This window comes from Plectropomus leopardus, chromosome 10, assembly GCF_008729295.1.
Source record: "Plectropomus leopardus isolate mb chromosome 10, YSFRI_Pleo_2.0, whole genome shotgun sequence".
Taxonomy (NCBI): domain Eukaryota; kingdom Metazoa; phylum Chordata; class Actinopteri; order Perciformes; family Serranidae; genus Plectropomus; species Plectropomus leopardus.
In genome coordinates, this window is record NC_056472.1 from 34058092 (window position 1) to 34079239 (window position 21148).

The 21148-nt window shown below is 42.9% G+C and overlaps 1 protein-coding gene across 1 annotated transcript in view; it reads right to left on the reverse strand.

The window, feature by feature from the left end:
• Positions 1-20865, reverse strand: part of LOC121949271 (5-hydroxytryptamine receptor 2A-like) — a 45028-nt gene extending 24163 nt beyond the window's left edge. Inside the window, exon 1 of the mRNA XM_042494916.1 lies at positions 19913-20865. Coding sequence (XP_042350850.1) covers positions 19913-20357 — 445 coding nt within the window. The 5' untranslated portion in view covers positions 20358-20865. The remainder of the gene's footprint in view (positions 1-19912) is intronic.
• Between the last annotated feature and the right edge of the window lie 283 nt (positions 20866-21148).

The window sequence follows — 21148 nt, forward strand, 5'->3', positions numbered from 1 at the left end:
TTTTCAGGCTGCTGACTCAGCTTCACATTCAGGTGTTTTCTCAGAAATGGGGCTGAAGAAGCTCCAATGAAATCTCCTTATTTAATTGTTGTAACTCGCAGCAGAGCAGAGAGACGGCCTCAGCCGGGTGGGAAGCGCCGCTAATTATTGTTCCATCCAAAGTATGTTTGTGGCGATAAAATAAGTTGATTATGTTGGTTTTTCAAGAGCGCTGGCTCTCCCGAGGCGGTGGGATGACGAGACGGCAGCCGAACAATAGACGGCAGAGAGCCGAGTGTGAAGAGAGGAGGCAGGAAATTAAGTGCTATCTTCACTGAGTTCACATCCAGGTGGCAAAACTCAAGTCAGAATCTGAAGCAGACAAAGAAGACACCAAACAATGCAGGTGATTAAAAACTCTGAGCAGACGCGGACGAAGACAAAAAATTTAAGATAAAGTGAAAGAAAAAACTATTTTCTCCTGTTTGGGAACAGTGATGTGAGCACCAGGGGGACAGGTAAAAGGATTCAGGTCTCTTTTTAAAGGATAACTCTGGTACTTTTTGATTTTCTTTTTTTAGTACCAACAAGAGGCGAAGTAATTAAAATAAAAACAACAATGGTAATAATAATGGCAATAGTCTTAATTTATAGAGCACTTTTTAAGATTCACATCACAGACTGCTTCAAGAAGGAAGAAAATTAAGTTTTAAGAAATTAAGAAACAAAACTGTTTGTTGCATTTGAAAGAAGTCCAGTGAAGATGCTGTCAGTCTGAACTTTGTCATCAGACAACATTAGCAAACATAACAATAGCCCACAAATGTCATACAGATCTGCAGCTTTCAATGTAATAATCCTACAAATGTAATACATTTCCCATAAACATAACAGCAGTTGCCTACTGTAAACTTAAAAAAAACAATTCCTGCAAATGTAATAGCAATGTGGGAAGTTTTCACTTTATTTTATGTTGCAGTTTTATGCTGAAATAAATGTGCACACACTGAGTCGCACATCATGACATGTGAGGACTCGGGATGAAGCGTGTTGTGCATCATTAGTGACGATGGGACTCAGCTCCTCTATGATCAGGCTGCTTTTCATTCTGCTAACTTTTGTTTTCTTCTGCCCTCTTTTCTTCCACAACCCACAGATTGTTTGGGATTGAGGAGACTTTTTAAACTCAAAGTCCAGGCTTCAAGATTTCCTGCTCCTCCGCCTCACTGACAGCAGAACATGGAGCTAACTCAGCTGTCAAAAGAGAAATAACAGAATAAAAAAATAAAAGTGCTTAGTGAAGCTTCCTTGAATATCTTTAAAATAATCTCTTCCTCTCTTTGTCTCGGCTCCGACAAAGTCAGAGGAAACTGATGTTATTAGACGAGACGTTAACTGACAGAAAAATGATTCAGACGATGAGCTGTCAGAACATCAGAAACAAAACGTGCAAACAAATGAGAGAGAAACTCCGCTGAGAGCAAAGAACATTTGTATTTTAACCACAAAGTTGCAGATTTCAGCGCCTGTGACTAAGAAAATGTATGCAAACTTTTGAGGAGAGGCTGCTGGGTTTTTGTTTTCCCGCTGAATGTGCATGTTAAGTGGTCGCTGTGGGTGGAAAACATTAATCTGTCATCACAGCACTGTCGGCACGTCTCTGTTGTGGCTGCGGCTCGCGCTCTTCTGATTACAGTCATCACAGCTGTTATTTGTGCAATTACATTAACACTTAGAGAGTGGGCTGCGAACTTTAGCATGCAAACAGCTCCGACTGCAGATGGAGAGAGAAATGACGAGGAGGAGGAGGAGGTTCAACACTCAGAGATCCTGAGAGAGTAATCACAGGTTTATAGAGACTTTCAGGTCAGAGGACGTCGAGACTCGAAGAATTACACTTTAAAGCTTCTGGAAACAATCTGGACTACATTTATGACATATGCATGAACACACACACAATTATCACAACATGAAGGATAAAAAGCGTGTAAAATGCACCAAACAGTCTCTAAAGGGTTAATCCTGATGATATCCAGCGTTAAAAACACACACAGTGTTTAAATCCAGATGCTACAGACAGAACAGACTTTCAGCTGTAAAATCATCTCCAGCCTGCAACATGGCCGCTTCAGTATCGCCGTGGTAACACTTCAGATGCACTCTCTCAACCTTCATCTCTGCAGAGTCCAGAGCTGCACCGAGAGCCAAACTGCAGTCTGTGAGCCATACAGTGGTCACATGACTCGCTCCCACTCACCTGATCCATTTATTATAACCTCACATACCTAGTGTGTGTGTGTGTGTGTGTGAGAGAGAAGCTACAGGAACTTTGTCATCACGGCGCTGGCAACTGTCTTTGTTGTAACAGTTCAGAGCCAAACAGGAAAGATGTTTCCACAATATCAAACCCATAACTAACTCACAGCGATGCAGCAGCCGCGGTTCAGCTGATGCAAGAGTTTACACAGTGCTGCTACCTCTGTGCTTCATGAGGCGAGTTTCCATCACAGATTTGGACTAAATTTTAAGCAATATTTTCAAAATACGGATAAAACACAACGTGGAGCTGACTGTGTTTCCACTGAGTGATGTCATGTGACCTCCTCTGGTGATAACATCCCAGTAACCATGGCGATGGATGTTCAAAACATCAGCAGCTTTATTTCTATTGCAGCCACCAAACTAGCCGTCATTGATTCCAATCCGAGGCCACGTAGGCGTGTTATGGAGCCGTGATGGAAAGGCGAGCCCCTTATAGGTGGGAGCGGCCACGTATGAGGGATTTCTGGGAGATGTAGTCCACGATTTCACAGAGGAATTGTGGATTCAAAACTTTCTCAGAGCTATGTGATGCAATAACAGCTCTTGTAGCTCCTGCTGCATCATGAAGGAGCCAAAGAGCCAAAAAAGTGTTTATAATACAGTTTTGTAAAATGTCTTTTTTGAATCGCCTGAAATACCACCTCATGCGAACGTAAAAACTTTTTTGCGATAAATGGGAGTTTTTTTTCAGAACTGATGTGTTTCCATATACTTTATATTCACAGTTTTGAGGGTTAATAGAAACCCGCCTCGAGTCCTCTTTATGCTCCACAGCATTATCTTTTGTAAATGTGTTTTTCACTGTGTAAGAAAATGGAAGTGTGGCGTGCAGACTGTGGCGTGAAAGCATGTGAAATGTGTCAGTTGCATTACGGTCAGTGCGTGAGCGTCTGCAGCTGCACCACATTACATGAAACGGGTGCATGTTGGACTGAAAATCATAATCATTTTTCTAAACTAAACTGAGCAGTTTTGTTGATTCACAACTTTACAAAAGGTTCATCTTTGCAGAAGATGTTTGCTTCTCATTTTCTCAAAACACAACAAACTGGAGGACAATCATATCTTGTTGATTTAATTTGGTTTGTTGGTTTCTGGTTTATTCTATTTGTTTGGGATTTTCTTTTTTTTTTTTTTTTTTCTTACAATGAGACAAAGCAGCTCTTCCCCTCAGAGACGGAGACATGTCCAGACACTGTAGCTCCACTAAAGACACAAAGTGTGTAATATCTGTTCAGTGGGTATTAATGAGTCGCTGGTTGCTGTTGTGTAAAGAAGCTGCTTCTGTAGCTGCTCGTCTCTTCGTCTCTTCAGAGTCTCTGTAAACACTCTGCAGCAGCCAACACGGAGCTCCATGTGTCACGCTGAGGAACATACCGAGTGCAACAAACAGTTCACACATGAGGACATTATATAACCAGCGAACACAATGACCTCACACATTACAGGAGTTCAAGGCTCTGCAGACTGTTTATTAAAAGATCCAGTGGAGGACCCCCCCCACAGGCCCCGACAGAGGTCCTGGCTTAGACCCTGATCAAATCCCAGAAACGTCCCAAAATCCAGAAAACTCCTGAAATCTGAGAAATGTCCCCAAAACTGAGTAATGTCCTAAACATCCTGAAATCCCAGGTACGTCATCAAATCCCAGAAACATCCTAAAATCCTAAAAATGAGATACATCCATAAATCTCCTAAAATCCCCAAAATGTCCCAAACTCTTACAAATGTCCCAAAAACTGAGAAATGTCCTAAAATCCCAATAACATCCTGAAATCTGACGAATGTCCTTAAACCTTGGTAACATCCTAAAATCTAAAAAATGAGCTATATCCAGGAAATCTAAAATCCTCAAAATGTCCCAAAATCCTAGAAATGTTCTCAAATCCTAGAAACGTCCTAAAGTCTAGGAAATGTCCTAAACTAACTGAAAACTCCTAAAATCCTTAAAATATTCTTAAATCCCAATTGAGTCTTAATTAAAAGGAAACAGTCTGACGGCAGTTTTCAGGCAGAGAAACTTCACAGCTGCATAGTTACTTATAATACAAAGAAATACGGCCTTTGTTGGTGTTCGTGTTTGCACCGAGAGAAGCAGAGAAAGGTGAAGAGGTGCAAGCACAGAGAGAGATGATGTCATTGCTTCACAGCAGCTTTACGGGCTTTTTTTTATATAATCATAATTAGAAGACTAACAGCAGCAGCGGTGATTAGAATAATCAGGTCCATATTTATTAGAGGAGCTGAGGGGAAAGTGTTTAACTGGAGTCAACGGCCGAATGTTCCTGAAGCAAAACACAATCCGGGAGGGAGCAACATGACGGGGCAGCAGAGACCAGTATAACTCAAATACACATGATTAGAAAATACCAGTGAAACCTGGCAGAGTGGAAATATGGCGTAGTGAAGGATGCGGCTGTAAACAGGAAAGTTGCTCAGAGAAGAACCGAACGACTGGAGGTCAATGAATCCACCAGATCCTGCACGCACCTTTAAACTCACTCATGGTGAAACGGTGTTTTTGCATCTGAGCGAGGAGCTGACGGGCGTCTTCAGTGGACAGAAAAGTGAGTTTGGGCTCCTGAGACCAAACCAAACGTGCTCGATCGAAATTACAGCGTGCCGCAGCAGCGTGTCATCATGAGCTCTAATTATTCCACATTAATTACACGCTGCTCTCACAGGACACAAAAGTTTCCACACGTGAACGTCTACAACCGTCAGCTGGGAAGACAGAGTTTATTTTACTGCAGTTTACACTTCAGAGGAAAAGGACTGTTCAACACTTTTTTAGAAATACGCTTTGTGGTGCTAGTGTTTTTTTTTTTTTAAAAGAAAAGTAATTTTTTTAATGCTGAAGTCAGTTAACCATTGTTGTATTCAGGTGCAGACGGATTTCTCAAAAGCAAAACTAAATTATTTTTACTGAGCCTCTGAGACGCTGCATGCCGTCACTGTCTCCTTCTAAGAAATCTTTACTTTGTTATATATTTGAGATTTCACGCTGAGAGACGAACAGCCCCAAAATAACGAATGCAACAAACAGTTCACACACACAGAGACATTATATCTAAGCAGAGGACACAAAGACTTCACACATTACATCAGCTCAAGGCTCTGCACTAGACTGTGTTTTTAAAAGTGCAGTGGAGGAGGAGGACCTAGCTAAGACCCTAATGTCCTAAAATACTATGTCTTAAAATTAGGGCCGGGACTTTAACGCGTTAATCACGATTAATTAATTACACAAAAATTAATGCGTTAAAAAAATTAACGCATTTTAATCACACCAATTTTTGCACGGCGGAACCTTTCTCACTTGATGAGTTTCCGGGGGACCGATTATACTAGCGCACCACCTACCGTTCATGACTTCAGACCATCCATGCTACAGACAACAACAATGAACGAAGAAGCGGATGAGACCGCTTTGGTTGGCCCCATGGATGGGAAATTTCGTTTTAAAAAGCGGGCGGATGGTAGCGTAGACATATGCGATTAAAATGCGATTAATTTCGATTAATTAATTACAAAGCCTCTGATTAATTAGATTAATTTTTTTAATCGAGTCCCGGCCCTACTTAAAATACAAGAAGTGTCCTGAAATCCTAGAGACCTCTTAAATCCAAGCAGTGTCTTTAAAAACATCCTAAAATCTTGGAAACTTCCTAAAATCCAAGAAACGTTCAAAAAACCTAGAAATGTCCTAAAATCTGAGAAACAGGTATATTAATGAATTAAATATATAATGTATAATATTACATCTTGTCTGCAGAGTTAATTATAACTTCAGTCTTTGTGTATCAGGTACATTTTAAAAATACATATGATTCTGTTTCTCTCAACCTAAACTGCGTGCTGCTGGATCATGGATTATATCACTGAGACACACTGAACCACGTCTTTGAATGCTGTGTTATGTAACCTGTTAGCTGTTTGCTGTGAAGCGACTTCAGAGCCTCGTCTTTATCTCTTTTGTGTTTGGTGCTCATACTCCTGCCCCCCCCCCCCCCCCCCCCCCCCCCCCCCCCCCCCCCTCTTAATTTTACATTTTCCTTCCACGTGGTGACCTTTTGGCCCGCTGTCTCACATCTGGCCAGCAGAGCCTGATAATGGCTCTGCCCTTTTGTTTGCATCTGTTTCATTTTGTTCCGTCTGCTCATGCGAGAGAGGAGAAGGCGCCCGCTTTGTGCTCCGCTCTGCAGCTCCGACACACAAAAACAGAGAAATCTCCTCCATCTCGAGCAGTTGAGCACAAACACGATGAGCACAATGCCGGCTATTTTCCGCTCGGGACTCGCTTTGTTCCCAAACCCACTCTTCATCTTTTCTACTATCAAGTGAGGAATTAGAGGTTATTGTTGCTCAGGGCGACGGCCTCATCCAGTGTCGAGGAAACCAGCGAGGAGGACGTTCTCTCTGTTGTATAAGACCTGTTCCAGCCGCCCTACTTCTGGACATACACTCCAGAGGAACATAAACGCTTCATCTATTTAACCTCCTCTGCTTCTGTCATGTTCAGTGATTCACCTGTTTAAAAGTCATGTCATCATGTGATCACTTTATGTCTCACCGACCGGCTGACAGAGAGGACGATAATGGACGCCTAATGGAAACATGTCAATTTTGAAAAAACTTCAGTTATTGCAAGAAAGTTTTCACGCTTGCATGAGGTGATGTTTCAAGTGCAATGGAAACACTTTTTAGTCTTTAATAGGTCACATGATGTTATGAGATCACATGATGCTGTGAGGTCACATGATGCTGTGTCTGTGTGCTTGTCAGTAGGAACTGGCTCCCTCATGATGCAGCAGGAGCTATAAGAGCTGTTACTGCATCACTCTGAGAAAGTTTTGAATCCACAATTCCTCTGTGAAATCGTGGACTACATCTCCCAGAATTCCCTCATACGTGGCCGCTCCCACGTATAAGGGGCTCGCCTTTCCATCATGGCTCCATAACACGCCTACGTGGCCTTGGATTGGAAATAATGACGGCTACTTTGGTGGCTGCAATAGAAATAAAGCTGCTAATGTTTTGAACATCCATCGCCATGGTTACTGGGATGTTATCAGCAGAGGAGAGGTCGCACAACGTCACTCAGTGGAAACACAGTCAGTTCCACATTGTGTTTAATTGATATTTCAAAAATATAGCTCAATTTTTTGTGCAAATCTGTGACTGAAACCCACCTTGGACGTGCATGCAGGTGCATCACCAGTGTGTCTCACTAATACAGAGACAGGCGTTTTTATAAAAGCACATACTAGCCAAGAGTTCGCCTCCCGTCTGAATGTGATGGTTTTTTAACGTCCCAGCATCCGTTGCCATGTGCTTTTGCAGATATGCTTGCTGTTGTAGAGGTTTCAGGTTTCAAAGGGTTAATCGAGATTGTTCAGTCTGTCCCTGATAATAAATCTAAAATCAGTATATCATAAAACTACATGAACAGCAAAGAAACACAGAATAGAGCAAGAAATGCATCAAAATAAACTCCAGAGAAGACAGCTTGACGTCATCTGACTGACAGCTGATCTGAGAGGAAATAAAAACAGATTTCCTGTTTGGCCTCATGTGAGACGATTTGTTCCTGAATATCTTCCCAGGATTTAAAGGCAGCGCTCGCCTTAAAACTGCAGAGATTTGGTCTGAATCACAGAGAAGAAACGGATCCTAATCTGCTCCGTAAATCTCATCCTGCACAGCTGCACAGAAAGAGGACAAAACCCGAGAGCTACGAGACTCAAGCGTTTGTCTTCTGTGTCACACAGAGAGGAGAGCCAGCAGCAGGCGGAGTGACGGATCCACGTTAAGTCTTATAGGACATTAACCCTTTGAAACCTGGATCGACTCCAGTTTCCTTGTGCTGCATTCAGATGCCTCTCAGAACCATTAAAGCCTCTGAAACCACAGCAAATTGCTGTAATTTTGATTTGGAAAACATTAAAAAAAAAAAAAAAAAAAAGCAAGCAATTATGAGACAAGAAAACCACCTGGAAATTAGTCTTTAAAGAGAGAGAATTATTTTAAAAAATAGTTGCTTTTTTGTTTTTTCTTTGAATGGGGAACATTGACCAGAACACTTTATTTAGGATTATTATAATAATATATTTAAATTATGTTACAGAAAATACACATTTATGTATTTACTGGATTTATTTTTAGCACTTTTTTCAGTAATTTCTATTTTCTTGCTGATTTCCAGGTAATTTTATAGCAACATTTGACTCTTTTTGCTAATTTTAGGGTAATTTCTTGTTAAAGTTGCTCTTCTTTTCATGTTTTCTAAAGAAATCTAGCCAGTTTGCTCAGGTTTTAAAGACATTAACGGCTGACAGACATCATCAGCTCAGAGAGAATCAGGTTTTATGTGTCTCTGCTGATCAGAGGAGGGACCGAGCAGGAGCAGAGCTGGGATCTGGCTGCCTGGAGGACTCAGCGAGCTTCCATTGAGCTCAGGCTGGAATACCATGTTCCCTCCGCTCCTCTGTTTTTTCACTGTTGCCTCTAGTGACCGAAGCACCAAAAGGCTGAGAGGCTTTACAGCGAGAGCCGCTGATTACTGAGCAACTGAGTCACAAAGGCTGCGTCCTGAGTGGAAGGAGGCGAGGGGTGGCAGAGTTTATGCTGAAAGCAAACTGTGTGAAGAGGTTTGCAAATTCACCTCAAACAAATACAGTTTAACAGCTGCAGCTGTTTGTTCTCCTCGATGAATCAGGCTGATTCAGGCTGCGTAATCTAAATGATGATTTCACAGCTTCTGCAGTCTCTGATGGCATAAAACAGTCAATGGGATTTAGTTATTAAAATAAGAAATAATTAAGAATATGTAAATCTTTACATAACCTGATCAAGATCAAGATTACAGCTGAAGTGAATTTGCAGCTCAGCTCCTACAATAAGTCTAAAATACACTGTGGAAACTAAATAGTTACATTCAGACTGTTCAGGTCAAAAAATGCTCCATTGAAACCCATTCAAACTGACATTTTTGATCCCACAGCCATCAGAGCAGAAAAACAGGACTTGTATTATTTCTGGGTGTCATTCTGGGCTTTTGACTCTGAATTTGTCATTTTTTGCCATTTTTGTCATTTCCACTAGATGACCTGTCACAATCAATGTAGCTGCTGATCACTGACATATCCCAGACAGTCAGCAGCAAAAAACAACAACAAAAAAAGCATGCAGTATATTAATAAATAATTCATTTTTTGTGTTTTTGTCATCTAGAATATAGTGGCATCATGACAAAAACCTGGCATATAAAGATATAAAATTTGGAAAATTAATATGTATTTGTTAATTTCTGATTAGGACTGATGCTGGTTTAAAAAATAATTCAATGAAAGTAGAAAATCATATTGAGAAAATATTGCCAGAAATAAGCAAGAAACAAACAAGAACGTTTTCGCCCCAGTCGTGGAACTGTGGACCAGCTCTGGACCCTTGGCAGGATCCTTGAGGGTGCATGGGAGTTTGCCCAACCAGTCCACATGTGCTTTGTGGGCTTGGAGAAAGCATTCGACCGTGTCCCTCGGGGAGTCCTGTGGGGGGTTCTCCGGGAATATGGGGTTTCGGACTCCCTGATACGGGCTGTCCGTTCCCTGTACGACCAGTGCCGGAGCTTGGTCCGCATTGCCGGCAGTAAGTCAAACTCGTTGCTGGTGAGGGTTGGACTCTGACAGGGCTGTACTTTGTCACCGATTCTGTTCATAACTTTTATGGACAGAATTTCTAGGCGCAGCCAGGGTGCTGAGGGGGTCCAGTTTGGTGACCTCAGGATTGGGTCCCTGCTCTTTGCAGATGATGTGGTCCTGTTGGCTTCATCGGGCCGCGACCTTCAGCTCTCACTGGATCGGTTCACAGCCAAGTGTGAAGCGGCTGGGATGAGAATCAGCACCACCAAATCCGAGACCATGGTTCTCAGCCGGAAAAGGGTGGCGTGCCCCCTCCGGATCAGGGACGAAGTCCTGCCCCAAGTGGAGGAGTTTAAGTACCTCGGGGTCTTGTTCACGAGTGAGGGAAGGATGGAACGAGAGATCGACAGGCGGATTGGTGCAGCGTCTGCAGTAATGCGGACTCTGCACCGGTCTGTCGTGGTGAAGGGGGAGCTGAGCCGAAAGGCAAAGCTCTCGATTTACCGGTCGATCTTCGTTCCTACCCTCACCTATGGTCACGAGCTTTGGGTAGTGACCGAAAGAACAAGATCGCGGGTACAAGCGGCCGAAATAAGTTTCCTCCGTAGGGTGGCTGGGCTCTCCCTTAGAGATAGGGTGAGAAGCTCGGTCATCTGGGAGGAGCTCGGAGGAGAGCCGCTGCTCCTCCGCGTTGAGAAGACCCAGATGAGGTGGCTCGGGCATCTAATTAAGATACCTCCAGGACGCCTCCCTGGTGAGGTGTTCAGGGCACGTCCCACCGGTAGGAGGCCCCGGGGAAGACCCAGGACACGCTGGAGAGACTACGTCTCACAGCTGGCCTGGGAACGCCTCGGGGTCCCCCGGGAAGAGCTGGACGATGTGGCCGGGGAGAGGGAAGTCTGGGTTTCCCTGCTTAGGCTGCTGCCCCCGCGACCCGACCCCGGATAAGCGGAAGAAAATGGATGGATGGACAAACAAGACAATTACCTAAAAATTAGCAACAAATTAAAATGTCAGAAACAAACAACAAAAAAGGAAAAAAAAAAAAAAAATTTTAAAAAAAAGTAAAAGAATGGGAAAAATTCTTCAATGATTGTTATTCTGTAAAGAAAAAAATGTTTAATATATAATTATTTAAAATTGAAATGATACAGTTAGAATCAGCGGCGGTCTGTGGTGCTGAATGGACAGCTCCTGGAAACTCACTTCACTGTACATGACGTGGTTTTTATCTGCAGCTGCTTCGTCCTTGTCGCTCTAACTGAGGTTGTTAGGGTTAGGGTTAGGGTTTGTTTTTTGTTTTGTTGCTATAGTGCTACTAAGGCTAAATTCACATTAAAAGCAAAAGTGTCCAAAATCTGATGTTTTTTTGTTTGCTGTTTTTTGTTGTTGTTGTTCAGGAGCGCTGCTGGAATACATATGCTGATTGGTTATATATAAGTGCAGCAGAATATCAAGCATATTAAAATTGAAAGTGTTGATTCTGCTGAATCTAAAACTTCACTTTCACTTACAAACAGCTGCTCCTCTGATCCTTCTGTGAGTGACAAACTGCTGCAGAGGAAAAAACAAAGCAATGGGAACCCTGCTGCTGCGCTGTGTTCATGAACCCGCAAAAACGTTGGATTTTAGACTGAACACAAAGAATGATATGATCATATGCTAATGATTTTTTTCAAATGTGACATTTTTTTATGTTCCAACGTGTGCGTGTGTGTGTGTGTGTGTGACGTCATTGGTTGCTTGTGAGGTGTGTCAGGGCAAAGATCTCTTCACCATGTTCAATTAATGTTTAAAATAACCCATATGTGACATCAGTTGAGGCAGAAAGTTTGGATCTCGGGGGAAATCAGAGGCGCATTAAGTGCTGTAATGTGAACGTAGTCTAGCTTCACTATCAGAGTCAGTGTTGTCACTGATCAGTCGGTTTAGAGCAGAATGCAACAAAAGTGACCAAAAATCAACACAGTGAGGTTTTGGAGGGATTATATTTGAGCTGACCTTCCAACACAAGAAATTCAGAACAACTCCGGCACGGTTTTTATTTGTGAGTTTCCTGTTTACAAGTCAAGTTTGCCAATTAGCTCGAGTTTCTCTGAAGGATTCTTTCACACTGCAGCAAATTAACCTCAGCTGAGTAACTGAGATTATTTCTGCCTCCAAAAGCAGCTCAGCCGCCGACAAATGTTAACAAACGGGATGAACTGCAGAAATCTGCTGACCTGAGTCACAGCCTGACTCACTGAGAGGAAAAAAACGATTTCCAAGTGCACTCAGTGTCTTTGGGGGAAACTAAACGTGGCCCCAAAATATGCAAAAAGGAAAGGAGCCGATCACAATCACACAGCTTTGGAAGCTCCCAACGGTATGTCTCCAACTATCATGGGTGCAGATCGTAGCCAAGTGAAACGCAGAGTTATTGAGCGGAGCGTCGGGGGGATTGTTTGAGGTGAGACGGCGCATCAGTCTGTGGAGTTTATGTTGACAGCTCGTCTCCGGGGAACGCACCGCGAAAACAAGGCGACAACGGGGAGAAACAAACCAGAACTCCACAGCAGGGGAGATGTTTGCCTTCTGTATTTTAATGCCTAATAGACAGGAGTCAAACTCTTTGTCCACGACAGTGTCCACACATTGTCCACGACAGTGTCCACAATGGTTAAGAGAGTAATCCCAAATTTCCCAGGATGCTCGAAATGCTCGATTTAGAACTGGATCTCTAAATCATGGCTGGGAAACCTGCCAAAAGTGGGCAGACAAGACAAACACAGCAGCCAAAATGTATCAGCATGTGGCTGGTAAGCTGATTAGTGTTTGACATGCTCAATATGTCCCCTCATATCGGATATGACTGTACTGCCTCAATGACGGAGAATAATCCCGACGACAACAACAACAGCCCTCATAATGTGTCCCACAGTGAGATTTATTCAGAGATGACACAGTTTGGGAGTACAGAAGGTCTCTGAGGTCGATGTTTGACAAGAGAAATCTGTTCAGTGTTGGATAGTTTTTAATTAGCCTCTGCAAAAACAAGATTAAAGGGCCGCCCACGCCGAGAATGATAACTACAGAAATATATCCTTTAAAAACTGTACCAACTTCAGCAGATGGTGGGAGTCGACACAATAACTGCTACAAGAGAAAGATGTCGTTGGAAACATTTCAGAGCGATTTGTTGAGTGATAGAAACTCAGCAAAAATAGACCTTGGCTTCTCACTATAGACGGCTTATAACTTTGACTTTTTATTTATTAAAGAGCAAATGTCCCCAGAGAAAATGAATGGGACATTTCCGTCCTCTAAAGGGCAGCACACATCAGCGGTGTTTCCTGTTTCTGAGCATCGATGCACATCAGCTCTCCAGGAATCCGACAGCCAACAAGCAGGGAACGTTCCCACAACGTTGGCTAACGTTACCTACAAGTTGCCATTTTAAAGAAAACACTTTAATCTAATGTTCAAAGAATGTTTTAAGGATGTTTAAATGCTGGCTAAGATGTAACGTCTGAACAGCAACACTCTGAGGATGTTTTGGTGATGTTGAGAGGAGACAGATCATAGAATGTTCTTTTATAAAGCGTTCCCACAATGTTACATGAGAACAAAGGAAGAACGTTTTAAAAGCAACATTCAACATTTTTTTATGTTTATTGAGAATGTTACCCAAACTTGAGGAAGAACATTCTGGAAACCGAAAGAAAACTTGCAGCAGAACACTATAACATAGCATGGGTTGCATTGTACCTTTCTCAGAATGTTTTTAGAACCAAAAATTGCTAGTTGAGCAGTTGCTGTAGACATGAGGGGATTCCTTCAGAGCTCAACAAAAAATCTGTTTGTTTGATTGAACAATAGGGTTTTTTCTCTGAATACTTAGAGAACTGCAGTTAAAATTCTGTTCTCCATATTTACTTTCACAGGAACAGCATGAGTCCAGCCCAGGGGGGTTATTAAGAGAAAAGCTGCAGACTGAAACAGAGATGAAGAGCCTCTCCAGCTGGAAGATGCTGTGGTTTCGGTCTGCCAACAGGAACATTGACATCGAGCCCTTTGGAAACAGTTCTTACCTGTAATCACTTTTTTTTTTTTAAATGTCCAGGAACAAGATGTTCTGTTTGGAGGTGGAAATGTTTCTTCACCATTTTGGTCCAGAAATCTCAGCAACCATCTGATGGCCATAAAACATGCAGACATTCATTGAAATATCTCGTTATCTTTTACGATGATTGGGACCAAATTTGGTCGAAATGTTCATGATTCATTCGTGACAGATCATAGAATGTTCTTCTATAAAACGCTCCCACAAAGTTACACGAGAACAAAGGAAGAACATTTTTTGATGTTTATAAATAATTTTATCTGAACTTTAAGAAAAACATCCTGGTAACTCAAACATTGCATTGTACCATTCTCAAAACATCTTTAGAACCACAAATTGCTAGCTGGGGGCGTAAAAAAGAAAAAAAAGCATGCACCCATCTTCTCCGTCTGTGCTCTCAGTCAGCTGCAGCTCTGATTGCTGATTCCTGACACCTGGTCTGATTACCTGAGTTAAAAGCGGCTCCTCCTTCAGCGGCGGCAGCAGCACATGCTCCTCTCAACACCTGATTTTTCATTTTCCTGTTTTTTAAACAAACCTGAGGTTTCTGTTTCTCCCCCTTGAGCCCGAGCCTCAGCGACCTGCTCTGATGAGTCCGAGTCCTCCGAGTCTCCCGAGTCCTCCGAGTGCCTCGTGTCTCTGAGTGTTAGGAGTCGACCGTGGTGAGCTGGTCGTTGAGTGGGCCAGCTGAACTGCTCAGTTTCTCTGTCAGCCCACTACTTTATTTTTTGCCTTTTTTGTTTTGAGGTAGTCCTGGGCAGAGACCTCGGTCTCTGGTGGGGGTACGCTTTTAAGAACCGTAGGTCTCTGTGGGAGGCCGCCGGTTTCTGGAGTTCAGCGTTCAAAGTCGCCTCGAGCCCGGCTCGCCTCACAGAAGCCGGTCAGGCTCAGTCCGTGTGCGCAGGCAGGAGTAGGAACCAGGGCGACTCTACCCAGCTTCAGGTTCTGGTTAGGGCGGCAATTGACCACTCGTCTCACGGAGCTCGCTGGAGGGAGGACGGAGAACTTTGTGTTGGTGCTCTGATCCGCAGCAGTGACTCTCTTTTTGGTTGACAGATTTTGTGAGGCATCTATAAGAATAATTATTGAGGTATTTAGTGTTTTTATGCCTCCACACCGGCGACAGTCAACAGCAGAGGCTGGATCCCAAGTCCCTTAAATTGCATCCTTGCTTCCCTTGCAAGGAAACCATGAGAGGAGAGAGGAAACGAGCACAGACGGTTTTAAGACACGAGACATCTTTTCCTTTGAAGCATCATGTTAAGTAATGCCATTTCTAATGAACACAACAGCAGATCAGCTGATTGGGCCACTACTGGTCTAAGCATGATGTCCTGCTCACCCAAAACAGAGGAAAAGTCACAAAACTTTACAAACTCTGCATATATGTTCCACTACAGCAGAACTGTAAAACTGGCATTTTCAGCCACTGCTCTGCAGAGGAACATGTGTCTGCATCACCATTTCCCAATTTCTCTTACACCCAAAGACAGAGCGTGCACATCCTCCGACACTCAAAAAGAGGGCGTGTGAATTTTCTTTAACCCAAAGAAAGAGCGCACACATTCTCCGACACCCAATATAAGAACGTGCACATTCTCCGACACTCAAAGAGATAGCGTGCACATTCTTTCACCCAAAATAAGAGCGTGCACATTCTCTGACTTCCAAAATAAGAGTGTGCACATTCTCTGACACCCAAAATAAGAGCGTGCACATTCTCTGACACCCGAACAAAGAGCGCGCACATTCTCTGACTCTGCTCGCTTAGAAAGTCATTTCACACTCCTGCTGCTAGAGGGCGCCAATCCTTTGGAGCTGTGATGACGACATTTACAGTTGCATTTACCTTATTTACCTTATTTATAATATTTAATCAGATATGATCTCAACTGGTCTAAAATAATGACGGCATCACTGAAACGATCACCTGTGACGTCACCTGCTATTTCATGCATGAGCGCCTCTGACCTCATTAATGACCTCATTAATCATATAATTTTCACAGCTATGACATCAACCACAAACTAATCTATAACCTCATTAATATCCACTCACGGCCTCGTCTCTGGATCCCCCTATAATCTTCTTTTTGACATCGATAATAACCTCTCTGGTGGTTGCCGCCTCTCTGTGTGATATTACCGCTGCGCCCTCTCACCCCCGACACAATGCTGTTTGCTCTCTGAGTCGCTGAATGAATGTGAGGCTCGGCGACCGTGCAGCAACACAAGAGAATAAATGCTGTGTGTGTGTTTGTGTTTGGCGTCGGCGTGGCTAATGACTTCTTTTGTCTTCTCATTAAAGGCGAGTAATAAGCACTGGAGGTCGTTCTTTTTGGAAGCGCTCTTCCTTCTGACTAATTTCCCGCCGCTCGTTCTCATGCAAATGAATTTGCTACTTAGGGCTTAAAGCTCCTTATGTGAGCAGCGGCTCGTGACATTTCCAGAGACACGGAGAGGAAGCTGAGGGAGGAAGAGGAGCAGATGAGGACGGGCGGCAGTGAAGGACAGAGAAGGGGGTGTGTGTGTGTGTTTTAGAGGTTTTGTGTGAGAGTGTGTGTGTGTGTGTGTGTGTGTGTGTGACAGATAAACAGAAAATGAGGAAACATTCAGCCTCCTGAAGCTGGTCGAGGGAAGCATTAATCACCTGAAGCACCAGGAGAGTTTTCAGATGCAGAGAAGAGCTGCGGGATCTGAAGTTATTGTTCCCAACTGTAAATTCAAACTTTAAAGATTTATCCACCGTGGTTTTAGGGATGGCAGTGTGAGTCTGCCCACAACTTTTGATCAAGACTGAAATATCTCAACTGTTGGATGATGTTTCCTTGAATCTCCCTGACTTTTCTTCAGGTGTTCATATTTGTGGCTCAGAGTGAAATATCCCGCCAACTTGGATTGCAACAAAATTTTCTGCAAATAATATTTGTGCTATATAATATGTTTATTATTTTAACCAACATCAGTCCTAATCATGAATATCAAATAGTCATTGTTTTGTTTTGTTTTTCAGAATTTGAATACTTTAAATGCCATTTTTTTCATGATGCTACTCTGTTGTTGGATTTTAAAAAAAACACAAAAAATGAAATGTTTTTAATATACTACATACTCAATAGAATTCTTTTTAAATTCTTTTTTTTTTGCTGATGACAGTCTGGGATATGTCAATGATTTGCTGCAACACTGGTTGTGACAGTGCACCTGGTAGAAACAGCATGTATTTTCTCAATATACCAAATGCCAAATTTATGCTTTGATGGCTGTGGGATCAAAAATGTCAGTTTGAATGGGTTTCAATGGAGCATTTTTTGACCTTAACAGTCTGAATGCAACATTTAAGTTTCCACAGTGTGTTTTAGACTTACTGTAGGAGCTGAGATGGAAATTCACTGATTACACTCAAATACACAACTTGCCAAAATGTTTGACATATGCATGAACACAGCAGAAATTATCAGAAAATAAAGAATGAAAAGTGTGACATGCATCATACAGTTCTTTTTCTTCTCTAATTTAAAAGCTGCAGTTGCCCCTCAGATAAATACTGAACTTGGTCAGACTGCCCTCCACTACTTTTTTCCTCATTAAACAAATCAGTTATAGATTATTTTAAAAAAAAATCCCACCAGACCATTTAAACTTTGATCTCAGAGTCACATCTGTTGTCTCTGGTGCTGCTTCTGTATGTTCTGTGTTTTTCTCTCACAGTGAGACAGCCTGATTAAATAAAGGTTATTTATATCCTGCTCTGCATTTTCTTTATGCAAAGGCAGAGTACAGAAAGTGTTTACCCCCATATGGACTTTTGCCTCAAGGCAACGAAACCAACATCTGGTTGCTGAGAGGAGGTACTGCATTATTAAAGCAGCGACAAGAGTTTCTAACTGGTTATGAAACAGCTTCAGTTTAATTCTGATGCCTCTGAATGACCCACAAATAAGAGCATCACTGAGCAGATTGGTCATCCTGCTCCCAGGTCTTCCTGCCAAATCAGAACGATTTACGATGAACCTATTTAAATTTCCACAGACAAAGTTTGACTGTGATAACCAGTTAAAAGTAGAGGAAGATTTTTCTTTATTTTTTTACGTTTTGTGGTTATGGCTGATACTGAAATAGAGTCAGCAAAGAGAAAAAGAATTAACCAAAAAACAAAAAGCTTAAAAGGGCAGTTAGGGACCACGGGTGAAAACGTGAGTCAACCTCGGTCCCTCATTCAGCACAAGGAGAGAATTGATTTTAAAAAAGGATGTTCCTTTTTTTTGCCTTCAATCTGAGTTTATATTGATTATCTGGTGATACCGAGACCCATTCTAATGCTTGGATTACTTTAGATAATAAAGCTGCACAGTGCACACTTTAATGAGGTTTCTTTAAAGTTATTGAAATCATTTGGATGTATAGCCTTTGCATGACCATGTGAATAAATGAAAAGCTCTGCAATACATCAGCTTTTTATTTACTTTTTCATGAAATAAAGTACAAAATGACGAACCCTCCCTTTATGTTTTTGGCATCATTGCTGTTAAGAAAGCATTCTTGGTGTTTGTTCCTTTCGTGCAGCCTCTGTCTGAGTTACCTGAAAAAACTGCATTCAGCTGAGTGTTTATTTCCGTTGCTCGCACATCTTTTGAGCAGATGACGCTTCGTTAATGCATGAACCGTGTTGGTGTTTTGCTCGCACACCTTTTGTTGCACTTGCAGAGGTGTGGTGAGTGAGGTTGCGCTGAAATGAGACCAGTGCTCAAAACTTCAGTAAAAAATGTAAATAAACAGCCTTTATGACTTATGACTTTCACAATCCTAAAAAATTCTGAAAAAAAACTGTGAGTATACACTAACTGACAGGCTGCCGGTGATTTTTTTATGACGACTTAAAAACAGTCGATCATATATGTAAAGACTACGCCAGAGGACTGAACACAGACATGGCTTGTCACTCCAACTGAAGTCAACTGAACCTCACCAAAGTCTCATAACAACACTTTCGAGAGCAAGAGTAAACATAAAACTGTCATGAAGAAGAAGAAACAAACATGGATGCAAGACAGGCAGCAGCAAAAGAGACTCCACAGACTGCAGACGTGCATGAAGGCATAACAAGAGAACGTACATTGACTGTTGACGGTACACGTTTCCCAGTTGGGTTTGTGACGAGAGTACACCATACATCAGCGTCCAGAGTCTGCTTTGAAAAATCAAACATGTTTGATACGCTCCAACTAATGACTGTCTTACAGATTTCTGTGCCAAATCGCCACGCCAACCGGCCACAACTCGTGCTGACTACAGCAGACTAGGACAGAGTCGTCACAATGGTGAATCCTGTAAAAATTCCTGTCAAAAGCTGTTGTTTGTATCCCCAGCTCAACAGGTACATCTGGAGATCTTTTCCTGCCACCCTGTGTCTTTTATTTTACATGACACTGATTTTTTTTTTTCTCAAGAAACTTTCTCAAGTATTGCAGCCACATCGTCCCGTGGCCCCTTCATTCATCCCGGTGTGACCTCCGTCTTTGTGCACTGAAGCAGCTCTCTGAATAAACACATCACTGTCACCAACACTGAAAACCTCCATCACAGAGTCACAAGTCCTGACACCACTGAGGTCACATCAACACAGTTCACACAGCTGATCTCAACACACGAGAGACGCCAAAACAAAGGAGATTCAATTTCTTTTTATGGTGTTGTCACTACCATCAGATCTGTCCCACTTTGAGAGGACGGAGTCCAAACATGCCAGCAGGTGGTCACTCAGAGAACAAGTCAGACACTTCAGGGGGGAGAAACTGTGCCGACTCGAGTCAGCAACACACCAAATGTCAACTCAATAAAGCCCAATATCAGCGTCGCTCGGAGCTTACCGTACAGAATGGTCACCATGGAGACCGGCATGACCAGGATGCCCAGGAGCATGTCAGCCACCGCCAGGGACATCAAGAAATAGTTTGTGGCGTTCTGCAGCTTCTTCTCCAGAGAGACTGCCAGGATCACGAGGATGTTGCCCATGACCGTGACGGCAATGACGATTAAGATCAGCAGCGCCGCCCAGTTCTTCTCCACTGCCATCTCCTTTTGGGGACACTGAGAGCCGTGAATCCTACCAGCCTCGTCGCCGTAAACTCCTCCGACGTTTCGGTACGACCAGTTCCCTAACTGCGCGTCATTCCCGTGACACCCTGTCAAGTTATTGAATCGCAGGGTGCCTTCCTCGAGTCCACGTGGGGACCAGGTGTTGGACTCCAGAGCGGTGGCTGCTCTCACTGTGTTCGACATCAACTCTGACACGTTGCCACCACGCAGGTTCATGGTGTCGACTCGGTGACGGCGTCACAGCCGGAGACAGAAGTGCCTCAGGGCTGCCGCCTGGAAAATGGGTCAGAGTAGAGGAAGAAAGAGGAAAGTCTTGTCATCATGCACTCGCGCTCCGTTTCCTCTCCCCAGGTGAAAGCCACAAACATAACACCATTTATCACTTAATCGTGCTTCAATATCTGCTATTCACGCCGTCATCTCAGAGGAAACTCTCTGTCTGAGCATCAACAGATCGTCTCCGCACGGGGAAACCAAAATAGCAGACTGCTGAATTCAGCACAACAAAAAGAGCAGCTGTTCATTTTCAAAGAACAATGCTGAATGGATGAAAATGAAATCTCCTGGTTAATATGGTGACCGTGCAGCCTCGGCCCACAGTCCCGTAAAACTGACACACACGTTCCCGATGAGCAAAATGTTACAGATGTTGGAGAGATTTTGCCTCACATGTTTTCAGTTTTTTTTGAGAAACTCTTCTCATCTTCTGATTATAGAATCCATTTGAAGCCGGAGCACCGGGGGACACAGTTGCAGGTTTCTCATCCTTGAAGCTGCGCTCATGATAAAAACATCAGGCCCATCTCAAGTCTTCCCGATCTGAACCAAGTCTCTCCTCACACAGATGGAGTCTGAACTTCAGGCTCTCAGTTTCAGGATGCAAACAGACGAAAACGTAAGAGAAGAAAATCTTTGCATTTTTAAAACTTGTATCAGTTTGCTGCAGATTTGAAGACTGTGTCAAGGTGTTTCCTCTCCACTACATACTTGCACAGATGACATCACTG